General features: G+C 39.8%; 1 protein-coding gene across 8 annotated transcripts in view; it reads left to right on the plus strand.

The window, feature by feature from the left end:
* Nucleotides 1-22287, plus strand: part of ATXN7L1 (ataxin 7 like 1) — a 113996-nt gene that overhangs the window by 71550 nt on the left and 20159 nt on the right. For 4 of the 8 annotated variants that reach the window (XM_065666140.1, XM_065666151.1, XM_065666158.1 and 1 more), the window contains 2 exons: nt 9875-10097; nt 17355-17638. In XM_065666140.1, coding sequence (XP_065522212.1) covers nt 9875-10097; nt 17355-17638 — 507 coding nt within the window. Of the gene's footprint in view, nt 1-3142; nt 3239-3576; nt 3667-4002; nt 4024-4788; nt 4808-9874; nt 10098-17354; nt 17639-22287 lie in introns of those variants that run through there. The other 4 variants (XM_065666176.1, XM_065666182.1, XM_065666190.1 and 1 more) reach the window with 4 other exon arrangements.

Raw genomic sequence — 22287 nt, forward strand, 5'->3', positions numbered from 1 at the left:
AGTGTTGTCTGTTCAGTTTTGTTCTGTACAAGGTTGAGAATTTGGTTTCTTGTTTGTAAAGGCTGTTGTGTGTAGTGAAGGAAACATGAGCAAGTGACCTCTTCAGAAATTATTTTGCACATTCATTTTGGAGTCTGTGTGTTAGGGGCATTCTGAAGCATTCTAAGGAATAGATTTTATTATTACCTATGACAAATAGTGTGCCCGAAAGATGTGTGTGCTGATTTATCTATAACATCTAGAATGAGGAAATGGTCTGCACTGACAGTTATGCTGCTTTTGCAACAGGGTTTGATAAAGCAAACTAAAATGTAACTACGAGCTCATTCGATTTTCAGAATAAAACCATGTCCTTAGTTGGGCAGATCAAAAGATGTCAGAGTATTCCAAGGGGATTAATTTGATGTCTGGGAATATCCGTGAGGAGTAGCAAACACAGAAAAGCAAGTAAAAAAAATCATAAACTTTGAATTTCCTAAAAGATGATAGTTACTGTAATAACGATAGTAGTAGTAATAATGATGATAAAATAAGGCTTATGTGATTATACCGCTTTTGCCAAAGAATTTTTAATTCTTTGCAGTTGGTTCCAAAATATGAAATTTCAGTGCTTTTGTGAAAAACAGCCGCTGTGAAGAGAACACCTTAGTTAGTGTGTCCCAGAGAGCAGTATCTCATGTGGCAGTAGCATGCTTGTGCTGACAGTTGTCACACATGTACCTATAGACGGAGCTTATCCCGCCTCTTTTGTGGTCGTGCAGTAGACATGGATACAGGATGAAACACGGCGCTTAGGAGCAGGGAAGTGCCTGGTAGCAGAGGTGGAACAAATTCAGGGATCAAACCCATGGATTTTTACAAAAACATCCTTCATTATTTTTCTAATTAGAAAGCAGCTTGTTAAGAAATACATTGTTTCACCAGATGCTGGTTTTGGATCCCAAATAATAGTTAGAGCTGAAAAAGCCAGAAGGTTTGAACAATAGATTATATTCAAGTCCTGCAAAGCTGCTATTCTGGGCTAATATCAGTAAAGTTACTGGGTTTGTACAAGTTTCTTCTAAGGAATGATAAAATGAGCTGGTGATGTGTTATCTTGATATTGAATAAAATCTGACATGCTATTATGCACAAAACCAGATCAGGAGCATAAGTCTCCTAAAAAAGATAGCCTCTTTTCCCACCGTCGTAGTACAGCACTGTTTTTGCCAAACCCCTCAGTAGTCCCATCTCACTCTTCCATGGCTTATCTTTTCTTATCTGTACAAAGAAATGCCATTATATCTGTTTGAATTAAGTAAAGCACTGAAGAAGTATCTGTTTTCTGTAATAGTTTTATGATAGATGAAAGGAAACATCCAATGGGTTCCTAAAGCAACAATGTACATAAATTACTTTTTTTGTTATTGTTTTGTAAATATAATTAAAGATGGAACTAGAGATACAGTGAAAAATTTTCTGGTGAGTATAAGTGAGCAAATTAAAATACATTTCATCAGATGACCTTGCATATGAAAGACCTGCCTGGGGCCTGAGGGAACAGGTCTGTGACACAATACGAAGCGTGAGAGGATGACAGTACTAAATTTACCTCTGTTTGAAACAGCATGTCTGGAGTAAAATTATTTAAATTTGGTGTTTGGAGGAATGAATGGTTGAATTGCATTTAAATTTGTATTTAAAGTGGCATTCATCTTGTTATATTTTAGTGTTAAATGTAAAGTTGCTTTTTTCTTACTTCCAACAAACAGCTGAATGAAAGGTTTCTCTTCACACATAGAATCACCCACAGAATTGTAATCTGTGGCAAGTACTGTTGTCTGATTGCTAAAAGTATTTTATCATTTCACCTGATGTACCTGCTCTGAGTTTGGGCTGAAAATGCATTTCTTGCTCTGCCAGCAAAATGCTGGAACTACCTTTAGCACTGGTCAGCAAGTAGTAAGACCGGTGCCAAGGGACTGGTGCAGGAGGCTGGTGGGGGTTGTCCTTGTAAGTGTGTACCTGGGATCCACTTGCTCTGTTACTTCTTTTTTTGCCCAGGGATTTTTGGCATTGCTGAGCTGGGAAATATGTATGACTTAGAGCTGAAAATTGTCAGGCTTTTCTGCTGTAGCAGTGCGTCAGGTGGCAATTGCTGATTACACGTCTGGAATTGTGTCATTACAGGAAGTGATGAATTCTTTTCTTAAATCTCCAACTCTTTTTTGATCAAGTTAATACTCTAAGTCATTAATATCTCCATTTATAGCTGAAGAAACAGGCCTTGACACCAATGTTAAATCCAGGTCTTCTAGCTCAGTGATGTGAAGACTGACATTGTCACCAGAGCAAGGTATTCACTCTTCCATCATTTTCCTGTTGCTTTGATACATCAGGGATACCTTGAAGCTTCATCTTTAGATCTCAAAATCCTTGTAAAAGAAGCAGACAAGTACCCAGCAGTTTCATGTTATATTTAGTGTAATTACTTGCACTATTTGAAGCAGGGTTTTTTTGCTGTGCTGGAGTTCTGTTTGAAACTTCTTTTTTTTTTTTTTTCTTAATGCTTTCTACTGAGGAGGAATGGAAATATTCTGGGAAATGCTGAGTGTGAGGCTTCTTGTGGAATTTGGCCATTTTTAAGAGCTTTGGCCATTTAAGTGTGATTTAGTGATATTCTAGGGATTATTTGTCCTGTCTCTTATAATTGCCCTGGCAAATGCGAAGTTATCCCATAAATAAAAGATTTTTCAGGAAAACAGCAGGTTCATCCTACTGCGTGAAACACAAACACCCTCCTTCTTTTTCCTGAATCCAGAGAGAAAAAATGCAGCATCTTGCTCTAAATATACACTTGTGGGGTTTTGCTGCTTTTAATTTTGCACTTTGGTTCATGTCTGCAGTTACTCGAGTTGTATCAACAATTATTTAAGCAAAAAAGGAAAGTAAAAAACCCTGCAGCCGTTTTCAGTGCTTGTTATTCTTGGCACAGGATCAGTTCTGGTGTCCAACTGGTAGGACCTGAAACTTGGTGCTTAGCAAGTGCCTGTAGTCAAAACAGTTGGTGTGTGCGAGCGCTGATCTGGTATTTGCTGCAGCAGGTCATCTGCCTGATTTTTTACCGTGTGCAGAATACCTAATCACGCTGCTGCCTCTCTCTGACGGCATTTGTGGCAATGTGAATCGTTTCACGTTCCAAAAGTACATGTTTACAGTCGTCGTAGAATCAGATTAAGTTGGCAGCCTGCTCCTCTCTGTAAGTGGCTCAGTTTACATTTCTTCTTCTAGCAGGATGTTTTACATAATTTTGCTGATCCTACTCACTTGTAGACTTTGTGAAATGGAGAATCGTTTTAGTGGGTTTGTGTCAGAAAGCGAAGCTTGTGTTTATTGTAAACAAACACCAGCAGAACAGTGGTTATTTTAGCACTTGATAATTTCCCAGTTATGTCATTTGACCTGGAATGAAGCTTGTGATTGTCGAGCTGTGTTTTATGCCGCAGATCAGACCGGGGGTTTGAGCTGGCAGTTTATTTCCTTTGTCAGTTTACAAGAAGTATCAAAATGAAACCGACTGTGCTGTTTCCTTTCCAGTGCGCAGCGCAAGAAGGGTGGAACGGTTTGCAGATATTATTTCCAAACTTTTTCAGCTGGACTTGGAATAGTGTTTTGTCAGAAAAGCTGGTAAAGTTAACCTTCGCTCTCCCTGTAGTTTGCTTGCATCAAATCCAAGTTTATTTTTTGCTTAACCTCACATACCGTGGTTTGTTAGGGGTTTTTTTCAGACTGTGGCTGCAAAATGAAAGTGCTTACAAGGTGTTTATGTACTCTTGTTATGAACCAGCTGCCAGTTACTGCAGGATGACACATTTCTGCAAGCAGCCTAGTTGTTCAGTTTTCTGGTCACTGGCTGTCACTTTTTGGGCATGTGTGGCTTTTTTTGCTGTTTTGGTTTTCTCAGAATTAATGCCAAGTACATTTGCAAACTGTGAACTGGGATCAGTCCGAGGTGGCAGGTTTCACTTGCTATTTACTGAAATTGTAAGTATGCATTGCTCAACTGTGCCTACTGAAGGGCTGTGCAACAGAACACCTCAGGATATGCTGAAAATAGAAAAACTGAAATTTGTGCATAGGTGGTATATGGAGTTACCATAGGTAACATCTTCATCGACTAGACTGGGATATGTTACTGGAACAGAGTTGTTATGTGGATCAGATACTTAATTTCATTACCATCTGCTTAAATACTGTAAATGGGGAATAACAAACACTATGCATATTGTGTTAAGGGCAGTCGGATCAGTTACTTTATGCTATTTTAAGTAAAAGGGCTATGAACTGCAGGGTTGTGATGAATACAAGCTTAAAAGGAGTTTTATTATTCTGTAAATGTTTACTAACAGCAAATAACTTTCTTACCTTTCTGGGTTTTAGCATTATATTGCATTTGTTTTCACCAAGTGTAACACCAAGCTATAATACATCCATGGGGCCTCTGAGTTATTCGTGGGTCAACCTAAAATTGATTTTTGCTGTAGGCCTCTTGTATACAGGAAGTCAGATCGTGCTAAACGAGAGTAATGTTTCAAAATGACTGGTGCTGACAGAGTTCTCGTGTCTCTCTTCTGACAATGTTAGAGGGATTTTTTTTCTTGTTTTAACTACCTGCAAGAAATTACTGAAAGACCAAAGGCTTATCTTTCTCTACGCTCAAGCTGTATCGTGACTTCTTCCCTTTGCGATCTTCTGTGTCTCACTGATGGAGAAGACACTGACTGGGCAAAAACTGTTCACTTGATCAATTTTGTGTAGCACACGTTGGGTAAGAATGGATGTAGATGAGACGTACTAAGAAATGGTTTTTGTTTGTAATCCAGGTTAGAGATATCTGCAATTTCAGGATCATATAAAAATCATCTTGGGTACAAAACTATTGCAGTCCATCTGGAAACGTATGGTTGGCGTATTTTAATGGCAACATATTAGCTGTTGTGAATAAGGTTTGCTGTGGGCTGAGTGAGTGCTTGATCTTGTGTGAGAGTGGAGACAAAAACTCGGAAAGAGACTTTCTACTCAGAATGTGGTTTTGCCTCTTTTTCCCACACGCTGTGTTTGTGGCTCTGAAGCTCATGTTGCCTCTCTATTGCTTTGCTTTTTTGCCTGTGATTAGAAGGAGATGTGGCGTTTCCTGCAAAACAGCTGCTAGTATTCCCTGGTGACCCGATCAGAGGGGATCCAATGGAATTACAGATTCAAAGGCAGATGTAGAGGACTTTGGCAGCTGCAGCAGAGGTTTTTGGGGAAAGGTAGGGGGTTGCATTGTATAGGATGCAGGAAGGAGGATTAGAAATGGAGTACAAGGGCATGGGAGAGTAGCTCCAGAGATTCAGGGGCTGTTAAGTCTCCAACAACATAAGGGCTTCACATCTACAAACAATTCAGATTTGGCTGAGAAAGTTGGACTATGTCCATGTTTCCATAGGACGTGGAGAATCTCCTGGCATAGTTTTAAGATTGCTTGCAATGCTACTGATGCAGGGTTTGCAGTGCACATTTGGACAATACGTAGCGTTGGACTTGCACGCTCCTGCCACTAACTAGAAAAAATAACAGATATTGACCTGAAATTGATTCTTTAGAAAGTGCAGTTAATTCAGTGAGAGAGTGTTAAACTTTCCTCCCAGGTTCAAGTCATTAATACATAAACTGTTTGACAGCAAAAGTCACATGTTGCTTGTCACTTGCTGCAATGGCTGTGCTGAGACAGCTGAGGGGTTGCAGGAGGATTAATGTGGTAAAAAGGATTGTAACTTTGATTGTGTTCTCTCTGCTCTTGGACTGACAGCAGCTGGTATTTAGAGGCAAACCAGAATATGTGGTGTTGTTTCTGTGGAGTGTAAACATCCATTTGCAAGTATTTAAATGAACTGGAAAAGTTCTTTTGTCTTTTGAACTTGAGCACATTTGCAGCATTGCAGGCTTCTGCAGAAATGCTTGTAGGATTTAGGTTAGTACCTTACAAGTGCTAACTGCTTTTATAGTTGCCTTGCAGGGTTTCTTAATTTCTTTTAGGGGCAAAAATTTTCATTCTACTTTAGGTTTGTTTATGCCCAGTGTGGGTGCCACTTCTATATGCAGACAGGGACAGCCACATCCACAACTGCATGCGAGTTCACCTGCCCTGCTAGATATCATCTGTCTGCACATGAACTGCAAATGAGCCTAGAAATTCTTACACAGATGGCTGGTTGTCTCTTGAATGTGTTAGCATGTGAATATCTAATTTTATAACAACTATTCGAGTGCAAATATCTTTTATTTACATATTAATATATTACATAGGCTGTATAATAGCCGATACCTAGATTGTATGTAATTCCTTATATATACGTAACATATTAATAGACAAACTAGTAGAAATTTTTGTGACCAGGAAATTCAGTTTAATAGAGGAGCACCACTGTCCTGGTTTAAGCAGCTGGTTTTCACAGCTGACAACCTTCTCGCTTTATCTCATATTCCCACTATTTCTTTTTGAAACTTACAGTGCCTAAGACTGATTCATTACCACATACAAAGTAAGGGAGGAGGAAGCAAGAGGCAACCTAATAGTTCTTGAGAAGGAATAAATCAATATTTTATTATTATTTATGCCCCCACCATCAAGATTTGTCCATGAGGTTTCACGCCTTTGGCAAGTCCAGTCTCCTGAGGCTGTGCTTGCCCAGCCTAAACAGTGGTTTTCTGCCCCTTTGGAGGGAGTTACTCCTCCATTTCTTCACTGTGGCCCTACTTGAAAGGCGTTGCTGCCATCTTCTCTTGCTGACACTAAAGTGACATTCACTTACGTGAGTAGATGTGCAGATTTTATCCATCAGAGCAGCATCTGAGAACACTGATACGTGGCACTGGCTATTTACATCCTTTCCCCTGTATGGCTTTACCGTGGTCATAATTTCCATTTTGCTTCTAGGAAACATCAAGAGAAGCTGTGTAATGCTGATAATTCTCAAATATGTATCAGAGCCTGTCTAAAACATAGAAGACTTTCTTTAGCCATGTTTTGAGGGAAGATGGGAGTTTATGGAGGTAAAAGGAAACACCAAATATAGCAGTTGGTTTAATCACAAGAGTGACCACCAGTCTGACACACTCAGATAAAATAAGTATTCTTGTAATCTTTTCCTTCCCCATCTTTTAAGTAAACATTTATTTAAAACAGTAGGATAGACTTTATTATCTTGCCACATCACAACAGTGTCTCTTCCACCATTTTCTGTGTTACAGTGAAAAAATCCAAAGTTTAATGTACTGGTTTGCTGTTGGGAATTAATAAATTGAGAAAGTTGTCCAGGGAAAAGCACCAAATGTTTAGCTTGACTGAAAACCCATTGTAAAGAGGCTGTTAAAAAATAACTTGCTATGGCATGTGATACTGAGATGGCTTTAACATATAATTTTAGATGGTCGGTATCTTGCATGTCCGTCTTTCCGGAAGATTAATTTTAATAACAGAGTAGTGTATTTCACTTCCAAATATATCCATAGGGGTGATATAAAAGGCGCAATTTACTAGAAGGCAGTCAGTCTTGAGAATATCAGTAGCCATGGTGAAGATTCAAGTAATTAATCCTGAATTTGTATAATCTGTATGTGGAAATTGTGTTCTTTCCCAGGTTTCACTTTCTATACAGCTTGGTTTTATTAGTTACATAGCAGTTCCTTTTCATCAGTCCTCAATTCATGGGAAAGTTGCACATTTTTATTAAGCTAACTAACATTAAATAGTTGTTGAGAAGGTTGGTGAATCTTGAAACAATAACTATTATTTAATGAAATAACCTGTGAATAAAGCTCTGCATTTCAGAGGCAGATGCACAGCTTGCATGGTTGTTGCCACTAAGGTGAGGTGAAATGAATGTAAATTAACTGCTTCCTGCAAAGGACTTTTAAAGGCAGAGGCTGCACACGGAAGGGGTGTGTGGTGGTGTGAAACACGGCAAATGACAGCTGGCATTGGGGGTGAGGGGACATACTTTTTGTATTTAGAAAAAGCATTAAGACTGTTTTGTTCTGCAGTTGCAGGAAAATCTGGAGGGAATTTCAGCATTTGTAATTAAAGCTGTTAATATGAAGATACGGAAGTGCTTGGTCTTTAATAGAAAGTGCTTTTATTTAGTCATTGGAGATCGAAACAGTTTGGAATATTCTTTAATATAATTCTTTAAGCGTATCTCTTTGTTCTTGGGGTATTTGCCTGTTGCAAATTAATCATGGATGAATCCTTCTGCCACTGGCAAGTTTTTACTTGTGAGGATGCCAGACAAATTTTCGTGTTTTGATTCTCTGTGGGAAAATTTTTCTTAGTTATCCTTGAAATATCAAACTGGGGAGTGCAGGGCTCGTGATGTAAATACAAAACCTTCCCTGGCAGCAGCAGGTTGCTGTTGCTTCCTTAACCTGCTCTTCGCTGATGAGGGGATGCTGTGCAAGCTCAGAGTAGCACCCACTTGGGCTCTTCAAGTTAAGTGCTGAAAGCTTTAGACGAGGAAAAATTGGTGTGTGTTGAAGGAGAAACTCCAGCTTGTCCGAAGTTCTGGGTCTGTAGTTACCAGTGCACTTGCTGGTTTGATGGCCGTGTCGGCAGCAGGGGTACCTGGCTGATCCCATTGCGGAGGCTCTTGGTGCCAGGGCACCAGCAGCCCGGGGTCAGCTGCTGCTGAGCGCGGTCCTGCTGACTGGAAAATTCCTCGTCCCACAGCGTGGCCGCTGCTCTGGCTGGGGAGCCCTGGGGCTGGCTCGCTGCAGGGTGAAGGGGATGGGGAAACGGTGTTCCTGAAATTGGGAGGGTGGGGCTGCTAGGGATCTATAGCACCTCTCAGCAAAAAACAAACCCTATCTCCTGTAATACCTTGTAGCTGCACCGAAGTTCTCCTCACCAAGCCCCCTGCTTGCAGCACAGTGTGATCCAGCCTGTGCTGGCCAGGCGCTTGTCCCCTGGAGAAGGGCATAATTTGTAAAGAATGGCCAAATACTTTCTTAAAGCAATCTTCCTATTTAGCAGTCTCAGGGACTGGACATTTAGCTTTTAAATAATCATAACCAAACGCAAACAGTTGAACTGAAGCTGGTCTGTCCTGAAGCCTGTTCTGCTATTGCGGAGTCAGCAAGGCCTTGCTTTGTGCTGTGCTTAGGAAGTCTCTGGTGTGAGCGTGAGCAGTGCTTGCACAAGGGCCTGACCTCTAGATGCAACTGATACGTAAACTTCCTGCTTTTCTGCACGTGCCATTTGCTCTGTGTGATAAAAAACCTGGATTGGTGGCTGGAGATCTCCTCCAGGCAGAGCCTGCCTCTGCAATGGCTGGCAGCAGTAGACCTCTCACTGCTTCTCAGGCTTTCAGCTTACAGCTTCCCATTAAACTTGAAACAAAATAGCCGTAAACTGTCCAGTAACTGGGTCATATGAATTCTTCATAAACCATTATAGAAGCAACCTCATGTCTGTCACAGAGTGTTTCACCAAGTCATCTGAGCAATTGCTACGTACTCTCCTCATCACATGAAGGAGCTGGGACACCCTAGTGCACCTCATACAGATGCTGGTGGTTGCTTATTGCTTAAGAAATGGTCTTGAGATTTCTTGGTGAAATTTTCTGGTAGGTTATTAGCATTAATTTTACTATTTTTTGCATTTTTCAGAGCACTGCTTGGAGTTGGTTATGTTTAGTTATCATTTAGCCTGATTGCATTCACAACAGTGATGAACTGGTGTTCTTGGGAGTGATGAAATCATTGTAGCTAGCACAGAGAGGAACGATTGCCTCTTCACTGACTCTTTTTTTGTTTTAGCCTATGAAATGCTGTAAGGTTTATTATTTTTCTATTGCAGAACGAAGACACGGTTCAATGTGTAAACCTTCCCCTTCTCCAGCTTCTCCAGCCTGCAATTCCAGGACATCCCTAGTACAGATGAAACCGAAATCCTGTATCAGCGGCCATAACCCTGTCAGCAGCAACTCAAAGCCATTCAAAACGCCCAAAGACAATCTACTTACCTCCAGTAGCAAACAGCACACAGTCTTTCCTTCAAAAGTATCACGGGATAAACCATGGTAAGTACCAAAATAATAGCTACCAAAGGTGTTGGTGTTCAGAAAACAAGTATCTCTGTTTATTTTATATTCATCAAAAAAAATCTGTGTTCTCATCTAAGTTTGCAGTTTAAGCCTCTGCATTTCCTAAGAGAGGAAACTTGGATATTTTCGAATTTAAAAAAATATATATATATATATATATTTATGCACACACATACATATATATATAGGAAGAGGGAAAAGGACTGTATGTTCCATCAAATGTTTTGCTTTTCAAAAACCTCCATTTGCTATCTTTAAGGTCCATCTTCTGTTACAGTATCTGACCTTAAAAGTGATGCTTTTAGGGAGTAAGATAATTTTTGTAGAGTTCTTAATATTGCCTTAACTGATATTCAGGAAAACTTACTGGTAATAGTCGTTTATCTTCAACATCAGCTGTTGTTAGAGTTCATTTGATATTTCGATAATGTTTGATGCATTATAAGAAGACAGAGGAAAATTCTGGCTGCCACTATTTTGGGGGTATCTTACATCATGTTCTGTGATATATATACATACACAGGCTTTGAGACTGCCAGGCCCGTCCTCCCGTGACTGTGATGGTAGCAACAGAGTTGCAGAAATGCAGAGGAAAGCAGAACTGGGTCACTGTTTTATTCCTTAAGAAACTGGTTGTCGTTAGTTATCTACAGAAAAGGTGCTTTGTGATTAGGTCATTAGGTTGATGACTCAAGATCCGGGTTCAGTACCTGGTTCTTCACAGGCTACTGTTGTACCTTACTCTCCTCAGCCTCAGTTCTGTGTCTGTAAAGTTGAAATAGTAATGCTTCCTTTTCCTTAAGTTTTATCTGCTTACTGTGTAAAGATCCTTCCTTCTTCTATGCTGTATCTAGCATGAGAAAGTCACAGGTTTAGGTAGGGTTTCTGGACACAACTGTCTTAAAGCAGTAAATCTAAGGTAAACCATTCTTTCGTGAGACAAAGCATAAAGTCAAATTATGTTAACGTAATAGCTCCAGTTTTCTCCCTGAAACATTCACTGGTTGGTGGGATTTCAAAGAGAACAGCTTCTGCCTGCCTGTAGAATTTACCTTGCAGTGGAACAAACTTGATCGAAGTCTAATCTTCCTACGAATCTGAACCCACTGTCTCTAGAAACATGATGAGCATTGCAGACAATTATGGTATATAATTCTGAAAATTTAAAATCCGGATGATTAGATTACACACACACATACACACAGATGAGACAGAGGCTATTCCAATTAAGGTGTGTCTCATTTACTATAAAAACAAAAATATATACTATTGACTGAGTAGTGACCTTTTGTTCCGAACGTTGAAGAGGATTTTATACAAGAGAGGATTTATTTTTTCTTAAGTCTAATTAAAGAAAAATCAGAAAGGACTTTAGGTTATTACCACTATTGACTATAAACCTGTTTCTCTTCCTAGTGTTACAGACAGCAACTTAGAGATCCACATTTCAGCATATTAACTGAATCTATAAACAATATCTTCCGTTCTGGCAACAGATGGCATTCTGTCAGTCAGTAAAAGCTGGAAGAGAACAAAATAACTGGGCATTTCCACCCATCCCTTTTCCCTTTATTGGGAACATCCCAAACATTTGCTGATGATTATCAAGGTAGATTTAGCCATATAAAAATGTTGTACTGCTCTGCTAATATTTTAGCAATAAATATGTCCGTAGTTGTACCTGTGAATTACCCAATTCCTGCAGCTCTGCTGGGAGATAATGCTGTGGTTTTGTTTACCACTGGGGGAAAATGAGACGTACAGTAGTTAAAGATATTGTAATCATCGCACAACAAATCACAAACAGTGTGAAGTGGAGATCAGTGAGATTGTCTTTCAAAAATAAGTGTTAAGTGGCTTAGATTGCATGACTTGTTAGAGAATAAAATCAGTCTGATAATCATCACAGGTTATAGAGAGCTGACAGCTGTTACAGAAGGTGTATGTTCCTGTTCCATTAGTGGATTATAATTTTTATTTAGGATTCTAGAAAATATTCAGCAGGTCTAATTTTCTTAAAGGAGAAATTCATAAAATTTATTCTTTTTTATGATTGTATCTTCCATTCAGCTTTCTGCATAGATTTTCACCCACTTATCTTCTAGAAGGAAATACTCAATTGGCACAAATACATTTGTCTCAAAAATGCAAATGGGATGCATCATGTATCCAAGTGTGGTGTGGTTTATCATCTTCAGAAGCTTCCAGTTATTCAGTGTTTTTGTCTGTTACGTTTTAGTCTCATTCCACAAATATTTACTTGGTAGGGATTCTTCCAGACAGTTATCAGATTGGCTTATCACTGGTAATGATTGCTTTCCATACCTGGAATAACCATTGTTGCACTTGCCTAATTCTTTCATACAGCATCTCTTTTAAATTTTAGCTGTGACAATTAATAGCAGGGTTTCAGCAGTGTCTTCTGCAGCAGCACAGCCCAGCAGATCTGTCTGCTGTCATGTCTGCCTGCGTGTAGACCCAACTCTTCTGTTGTTTAATTCATTGTAGCTTTGGTTGAGTCACCTTAAACACTGACCGAGTAGCTCTTTCTCTTCTTCACATCCTGTGTTGTTCCAAGATGTGCTGTAGAGGTTCAGGTTGCTCCTTGGCTAATGTCTTAAAAAGCGGGATCAGAATGATCGGATGAAACGAGATCTGGAACAGTTTCATTTTTGTAGCTGCTGTTTTAATACTTCCCTTCTTGTAGTTGGAATATGAAGGATTATTGTGAATACATCATCCAGGAATATCTGTCAGCTCTGATTTTTTTTCCCCTTGTATCTCTCTAAGATCGTTGCTATTAATACAACAGTGCTTAGAGACTGGAGCAGTGCTGGAGCACCACTGCGCTCTGCACAAGATAAATGTAAACCCTCATTTTCTGAAGCTTGCAGTTGAGATGCGCAAGGGTAGAAAATAGACAGAAAAAGGCAAAGAATAAGATGGAGAGTAGTAATAACAGCAATAATGAACAAGCAGTCATAATTAATAAGGCTAGCTCAGATATGCTTTCTAAAAGGCATTCCTGTTAGCCAGCAACTCTCTCCCTTGCTGCTGACCTGCCCAAAGGATGCTGCTTCACTTGCTGAGTGCCAGCACAGCTTCTGAGTGCTGCCATGAAGGTTTTTGGTGCTGTGGTGCTACAGGGTGTTCATTTCCACCCATCCTCAGTGTGAAACTGGGGTAAGACTGAAGCAAGACTCCTCAACCTCCCTCCATGAAGATTAGTCATTGCCTGCCAGAAGGTCAGAAAATGAGAGGGAATTATGGTAGTTTTCGTCAACATGTAGAAAACTGACACTCTTTCTGAGAACAGAAATAGGACCACAAAGGTAAACCTATAGTTTATCATTTAGAATTTATGATATTACTTTTCAAAGGGTTTTTTTTAATCATCTCTTAGTTTTTATTTCTTTGTGTTAGGAAATACCATTATTCATACTGAGGTTGAGAAAGTGAAGCTAGTTAAGATTTAAGGATAATCCTAATGCAGCATGGAATTAGAAACAAAATTCAGCAGAGGTAACTTGGGCCACATATTCTGACACTAAATCACAAATTTTGTTACACTATAAAGGCAATCCCAGCAACATAGACTAGAGCAATGGTTTGTGTTTTACAATGTCTGTGAATTTGTTTTCTCACCAAATTTGAAAAGAATTGAATGAATGGCTGAGATTTTAGAGCAAATACAGTTATGAATGACCAAACTAAAACCCCAGCAAAATTACATAACAGCAAGGAAAAAATAACTGGTAAAAGCCTGAAGAAAGAAAAACAGGAGTAATAAGGAGCTCCAGGCATGAGGAGTGTTGTGACATACTACAGTTATGTTTCTTGCTTGGGAACAACAGTGACAGGCAATGGCTTGGAACTAAAAAAACTTGCCACAAGATACTCAAGAGGAAAATTCACTCAAACTGTTTCGGGAGTTTTTCACAGGTTCTGCTGAAGGAGAGGATGGGAATGGAATGGAATTGACTAGAATTATCTGGTTTCCCTCAATCCTGATTCCATCAGCAAATCTTAGATTTGTTTCTGAAGACCCGTGCAGTTTTCAGTTGTGTCAGACTTGGTAGTGATGTCTAAAACGTTCCCCTAGCAAGCACCCTTATTGAATCATAACGCTCTGAAAAACTAGGTTTTTATTTTATGTTCTTTTAACAATTGCTTTTAAATTGTTCTTATTTGGGTTTTAGAATGCCTTTTGAAAGTGGAAGCATTTTTACAGTTACCTTTGTCATCTTAACTGGTAACCTCATCAAAAAGTGAAACCAGGTTTCTTTCCCAAAATCCGATTTTCAGCAAAAAACTATGTGACCTAATTGTTTGTCAATTTAGTTTTTCCATTACTTCTTCCATTATTTACTGGGTTTTCAGTGTGGATGCAACAGCAGTGCTCTGCTGTCTTCTCTCAGTTGCCAAGTGTTTCAAGGTTCAATGAGATATTAATATGCTGAGACCCCCTGTCTCTCCAACTGTTTCGGAACTCATGGCCACATTATCTGGATTTGCTTATGCAAAAAAAGTTAATCATGATTTTTCAGCTGGCACTTTACACTTACTGAGGGAATCAAGAACCATCTTGATCTGACTGGAGAGCATTATCAGGCTTCCTTCTGAGTATAGGTGCAACACTGAACATTTCTGTTATTTTTGCACTGGCAATGACTAATTTACTGTCCTTTAGGTAGATATTGCTATTATGAGAATTTCTTTTGTCAAAGAAAAAAAAAAAGTAAACTTGTTTTAACTGAATACAGATTTTTCTCACCTATCTTTGGCCAACTCCCATTTTCTCATTTTTACTTAATTGTCATGATCCTTTCCTTGGTTTTCGTTTTTGCATGTTGTTTCTCTAATTGTCCCTTTCAGCACGTGTCTTTAGTAAATCTAAACAGGCCCTTCGTTCAAAGATTCTTTTGAAAATATGGTAAATAAGGTGATGTGCAGCCAGGCAGATGTTGCCTGTCTTGGGACACTGCCAACATTGTGGTCTCTGGCAAGGAGCTCTGCTTACCCAAACTGCATCCTGAAGCACACAACCATTTTTACATCCAGATGTATGTTGAGGTGTCTCTAACAGATGGCTCTAGAGTTTTGACTGCTTGCAGGAGCTCTGCACCACTAGGCAGAATGACTGCAGTGATGTGCAAGAAGCAGGTTCTTTGAGTATAGTTTGCTAAGGAGTAATTTCTCACTCTGTGAATAGGCTTCATTTTACCTTTAAGCATGTACATGAAGTTAAACCTTTAAGATAATACTAAGATTAAAGCATACCAGCGTTTAAAGAACTTCTGCATGGGACAGCTTTCTCTGCTGTCACCTTTATGCTGGGAATTAAAATTACAGGCATTAGCTTAGTTCTCTGCAATTGAGAAAGAAAAAGTTTGGAATACTGTTAAGGAGACTCTCATGCTTCTGGATGAGGAATGTGTTTTACGTTTTACCCATCACCGTTGCATTTGTATTTAGGAAAACTTGTGTTTCTTTTGTTTGCGCAGTGTGGAATGATAGTCTGAAAACTGTCATTGTTGTATGAGCTATGTGTGAATTAGCTTACAGGGCAGACATTCAACTGTTTGGCCAAAGCAGCTCTTCAGGCAGTGTATGGGAAGAGCTGAATAAGTGAGACATTTTCATTTGCAGCCTCAAATGAAATCTGGGCTTAAAGACTGAGAATTTAGGGGGTTTTAACTATTTTTTCTCTGGGTTCATTTCAGTAAGGAGGGGTGTATAATTTATACATTATATACTAATTCATAGTCACAAGACATCTTCTTTTGGAGTTGTCAGGTAGGTGAAAACCAGCTGTCATTGATGGGTATTTCTTCATGGAGGTAGGAGCCGGAAGTGTTAAAATCATGTTGGAATCAAAAATAACCCGTCCCAATCTTTTGCTGCCAAATTCAGGAGGTTAACATTTGTTAGGGTCACAAATATGCTGTGGTGGTAGTCCAGTTTGGAGAAGTTAGTTCTTTAAACTTTACTCTGATAAAGACCAACCAAGCAAATAATTATATTGGAAAAATTTGTTTGAAGTTCATAAGATTTTATTAAAAATACATTCTAGTAATTCTCAATTCATCAGGGATTTTAATACTTTTAAAGGGACCACTGTTGAGATTTCTGTGCTTGAAATCTCTTCTCTCCTTGTTTTCAGAACTTGTGTGTCATCCGGACACATCTGACCAAATAAATTATTTTTGTATTTGTTTAAAAATATTAACACTGTTATCAAACAACTTCATTATCACAGAATCACAGAATGGTTTGGGTTGGAAGAGACCTTAAAGGTTGTACAGCTCCAACCCCCCTTCCACAGTCAGGGACACCTTCCACTAGACCAGATTGCTCAAAGCCCCATCCAACCTGGCCTTGAGCACTGCCAGGGATGGAACATCCACAACCTCTCCAGTAAACCTGCACCAGCGTCTCACCACCCTCACAGTAAAGAATTTCTTCCGAACATCTAATCTAAATCTTCCCTCTTTCATATTAAAGCCATTCTGCCTTGTAAAAAGTCCCTATCCAGCTTTCTTGTAGGCCCCTTTAGATACAGGAAGAGGCTCTAAGGTCTCCCTGGACCCTTCTCATCTCCAGGCTGAACAACCCCAGCTCTCTCAGCCTGTCTCCATAGGAGAGGGATCCAGCCCTGTGATCATCTTTATGGCCTCCTCTGGACTCACTCCAATAGGTCCACATCCCTCCTGTGTTGGGGGCCCCAGAGCTGGATGCAGGACTGCAGGGGGGTCTCACCAGAGTAGGGGGGCAGAATCACCTCCCTCAACCTGCTGGTCACGCTTCTTTTATGCAGCCCAGGATATGGTTGGTTTTCTGGCCTGCAAGCACATGTTGCTCACATCCTGGTGAGTTTAGTGCAGCACACACGTATCTGTGTTTGTGCTAAAGGCATGAGACCATATACGTAAAAGGGTATGTTTTGCTTAGTGCTAAGGACTGACTTTGTTTATGAATGGTAAGGGATTGGATCTTAAAAAAATAAACAAGTAAACCACAGTTCATTGTCATAATTCTCTTCAAAGCCAGATGCCTGGCTTTAGAAACATTTGATTGGACAAATAGTCAATAATGGTAGTATTTCCTCTTAGTCTGGCCTTAAGATATTGTGTCCTTTGCATCAAAATGTTTTGTATCTGTGAAAGAGGATAAAGTAACTGTAAATCTTTGGTACACAAAATACAACCTGAAGAATTTTCTTTGATTTTGCAGTGTTCCTGTTCCAGTAGTCAGTCTAGAGAAAATTCCTAACCTAGTGAAGGCAGATGGTGCCAATGTTAAAATGAATTCTGCAACCACTACCACCATCACCTCCTCCTCAGCGTCTTCATCCACCATACCTGCTTCAACTCTGGTTAAATCTGGTTTGACATCCAAGTCAGTGCCACCATCACCAGAAAAGATTCTGAACGGCAAAGGAATTGTAGCTCCATCAATAGACAAGAAACACCAAAATGGCACTAAAAGCAGTAACAAGCCTTACAAAAGACTTTCAGGTGAGTGATGTTGTACTTCATCTTTTGAGGTTGTCAGTCTTTCTTCATTACTATTTCAACAGCTCAGATTTCTATAGCTGTAAAATGCAGTAGCCTGGTTTTGGTTTGATTTTTTTTTATTGTAAGATGCCAGTTTGCACTGTATAAAGAAGAAAGTTTCCACACTCTTAGCATGTGTAAAACATTTTCAAAATAGACACTATATTAAGCTTGAAATTAGAGTGTTTCATGTGTTTCTTAACTGACCCGTAGGCCAAATAGAAGTTTTTAAGGAAATAAATTCAGTAAAACAAGCAGAAGCCATTATGTGATCTGGGTCTGTATACAATAAAAGATGTGCCTTGGTTGGGTGACGTCAGCATAGTCAGGATCAAGTTGAACAGTTCAGGTTTTAAGATTATCCACCAAGTCATGATTCTCTAAAGAACCTTCTTTCTTGGTTTTAAATGCTAGAAAATTCTAAGAAGATATGGGAAATGCTGGGGAAGTCTTAAAAGTCATAACTCCCTTTCACCCTCCTCCCCCTGCAGTTCCCACATGAGTAAAGACATTTGTAGTGTGGGGATCTTGAGTTTTCTCAGCAAGACAGGATGGTAGGGTTGAGGGATTAAATGTGGAAATGCCCCGGATGGCCTTAGGCAGGACAGTATTGAGAACGTAGGTCCCCATGCAAACCAGCCACTGAAACACAGAATGTCCCACCATGGGGAGGGCAGAGGCTCTGTTAGAAAGGGTGATGCCAGCCACTGGGATAAAGAATTATGTTCCTTGGTGTTCCCCAGATGTGACTTGTGCCAGCTGTGGGGCAGTGAATAGAGAATTTTCCCCAGAAGCTGAAAACATATTTTGTGGTGAATGAAAGGAAACAAAATGTTTTGAGGGACTTTGTGTGTGTGCGTGTGTGTGTTTTGAACAAAAGTAACTGACTCAAGTTTACGGCTTCAGAAGCTGTGCAGGGCCTATTCATCAGCTGGCAGTACTCCGTGATTTGGGCAGGAACTTCTTGTGTGCACTGAAAGGCTAATTTTGCTAATGGCAGCATGATCCACATCAGCTCATCAGCTTGGCAGAAAGTTAGTTCACAGGATTCCAAAATGTATAGTAGTTACAGACCAAGTGTAAGGTGTACAAGATAAATGCAGTCATTTCCAGTTAATGAGTGTGCCCTGGTTTTTTGACTGAATATCAGGTTTATTTTTTTCATCTCTCAGATTTGGCAGCCAGCCTGTGGTACTGCTGCCTTGGCTTGATTCCAGAGCAGTTTGAGGTGTTTGCTAGGGCTGTGTGGGGTGTGGAACAAGGCCATTGCCTTAAAGGATTCAGTAACTGGTTGCTTTCTTAACTCCTTAAGGGTGCCGTATAAGAAAACAGTTGTTCATTTATATCCTTCCACAAAACAAAAAAATACCATGAGAAACTAGCTGATAACACTTTTAAACCTTACATTTCACTCGCTAAGATCCAATTTGTTACTCTAATAAAACCTCTCTATAGTTAATTTAAAATGTTGCTTTCTCTTAACCTATTATTCCCTCTAATGGTTTAGATGTTCAGTTTAGCTAATAATTCTGAATTCCTACTTGGGCAATAGAAACAGATGCTATTTGAGATACTTGTTTTCCCCATGTCACCATGTACTTTTATAGGTGATATTCATTCCTTTTTTGTAGAAGTGCTTGCTGAAATGTGTTCATAGAGGAGAATCATTTCTGTAGGGCCTTCCTTCAGCTTGCTTGCTTTTCCCATGGACGTGACTCCATCGCTGTCCTGGCTCTAAGCCGCCATGTGCAGTGTCTCCTGGGCTGGGGAGTGTTTCACTGGTGGAGATTTCTGCGCAGCACTGAGACTCCGATAGTTAACTTTTATATGGTTAACGAATCCACAGAATTGATACTTTTTTTTTTTACAGCTCCCCTGTCACGATCAGATTTGGAATCTGTTCAGGCTTCTACTGCCTCATGTATTGATGCAGCAACAGAATAATTTAGCAAAGATGCAAACAGAAGTCCTGAAAGCGCTGTAGATGAATTGCCTGTAGATTGTGTGTCACTATGATGGATTCCTCTCCATTATTATACAGGACTTTGCTAAGGCTGAGTAAAAGATCTTGGAAGGTCAATGAGATGATTATTTTCAATATCCCATAAATTTCATTCAGTTCGCATTGAAAGAAGGAGGCAATCCCTAGAGGATTTAAGTTTCCCTCAGCATCCTGCAGTCCAGCTATTAATTTTTGTAGCCTTTTAATAGGTCTGGCTCGTTTACATCTGTTTTCTTTCCTTTTTAGCATCCTCCTCTCTCGCTCACACCATTTCCCTGACTGTGGCTGAAGTTTGGGGGTTTTTTTGTTTGCTGAAAGCTGGTGGTTGGTTGGGTGATAAATGGACCTGTCCCTCTTTTCAGGAGCGCTGTTGTAGTGAGAGAGAGGAAACAGTTTGTGGAACCACAAAAGACAGTCTGTAGCTGCCCAGCATAAGTGGATCAGTGTTCCCTAATAGCAGACTGCAAAAATACATGGCTTTTATTTATATAATTCTTTTCCCCCTAAATCTTCGTTAGTCCTTGTTCTCTTTGAGGTGAAGTTAAAGAATGCAGATGCCCAGTTTACCCCAAGAATATCTGTTGTATTGCAAACAGGAGTTTGAGGCAATTCAGTTTGGGCCCTTCGTTTCCTTTCAGTGAGGTGATAAAGAATGCTCTACTTTGTCCGCCAAACATAGTGTTTGGTGTGCTGTGCTGTGCTCAGGAGTCTTGGGGTTCTCACACTACACGTTCCTAATACAGTAGTAGTCAGAAGCTGCATTTTTTTATTGGTAAGAAGGTGAAAATTTTCCTGTGTTGCCCAAACCAGACTCATCTGCAGCTGTTCATGATTTCTCTGGAACAGCCACACACACTTCAGGCAGGACAAGTGGTTCCCTGTTAGTTCAGTATTTCCTGTTCCTCAGGGAAGGTGTGTGATTTTGTTGTTTGGTAGATGGCAGATGCTTCCACTTTTCCTAACTATGGCTTTCACTTTTCCTGACTGTAGCTCCCTACGTTGTTTTTGCCTCAAAGTTTTCCTGACACATGGCTTTGCTGTAATCAGTCCTGCAAGTCTCGCTTGGGTGGGACACTCATACTGACAGGTAGCAGTCAGGATGGATGCTCCCAAAGGAGCACTTCTGATTTTTGAAGTACATTTCCCCGTGAGTCCAAACCAGTCCTCACTTGGTGACTTTCAGAGCACGTTCCACAGCCTTACAGTTACCCTCGGGATTTTTCTTTGGAAGGCATGTTTATAACCTGTATGGTTTATTTAGTGTTTTTTTCATTTGCACTGAAGGTTGTTTGATGGGTGATTCAGGAAACTGTGATAGGATGGAGCACTGTACACTCAAAAACCAGGAACAATTAACTCTTTTGGTTCATAAATGTGTTTTCATTCATTAAATGGAAAATGATATTTATTGCATTTAGTCATACACAGCTACTTCTCTGCTTCTGTTGTGTCATAAAGGGCACAGAAACTGCAATGACTTGTGACAGATTTCAGTCCCTTCATCAAAAAAACAGTACCAGCAGTTTTTTCCAAGCTTACTTTTTGGTAGGCCTTTGCTAATAAGTTGATGACAGAACCATTTCATGTTTGCTTTATTGTTTTGGAGTCCACATATCAGAATACATAAAACTGCTAGTAACTGTGGCACCTGGATGACAGTTGTTGTCTAATGTAGACTGCTTGGCCTCATGTGTCTTCTTCCAGCTGTTCTGCTTGCTGTGATGCTGTCATAACATTGCAGCAGAGCTGTGAATTGCCTCTTCCTCTTAGCTCTGATTTGTTTGTTTATAAAGGATTTTTAGAGCCTCAAATTAAAGGTTGCATTTGATACAGGATATTTATTGTATCTGAATGTAACACCGCTGTAGAGTAAAAATAGGCTTTGGCAAATAGTTGGTATTCCAGAATCAAACAAAAGCAAACCAGGCTGCCAATTAAAACATACCATGTCAAGGCATATAAATATAATGGTAGATTTATTTTTTTCTTCTGGTGGCATAACCTACGGCATGCAAGTCCATAGTTTTGTTACAGCTCTACAGTGCAGACACTAAAATTATATTAACATGACCTAAAGGAGGTGATGCTGTGGCATAGAAATACTAAAATATTAATGAAAATAAAGTATGGAAATACAGACTGTTAAATATTAGTGATTTTTTTAATGTTAAGCATGAGTAGAACTGATATAAATGGCTTTTTTTTTTTTTTTTTTTTCCATAACCTCTCCACGCTAGAAACTCCATCCCTCCCTCCACTTCGGGAAATAAGAACTAACATACACATTATATTCACACAGACTTCGGGGACAGATTCAGGGATAAGTTTTGTTTTCAAAATGCCATTAGTAATCTTGCGTTTACTTTTGAGACACCACGGGTTGTTTTTCAGAGTTCTGAGTGTCTCAAAGAAATGTTGGTGAAAACACTTGTGATATTTAGCCTCTGTGTGTCTCAGCCAAACTGAGAAGTTGGATTTGCACACGCTGTATTTTGTGGTCCCAGAGGCAGCCAGCATCAGAAGGGGAATTGAACTCGCGGGTGTTTGGCTTGGTCCTATGTTTGGGCCACTCTTCAGAGTACAGCCTTGTAAGCCCACTTATTTCTGA

Source organism: Lathamus discolor, chromosome 1 (assembly GCF_037157495.1).
Source record: "Lathamus discolor isolate bLatDis1 chromosome 1, bLatDis1.hap1, whole genome shotgun sequence".
Taxonomy (NCBI): Eukaryota; Metazoa; Chordata; class Aves; order Psittaciformes; family Psittacidae; genus Lathamus; species Lathamus discolor.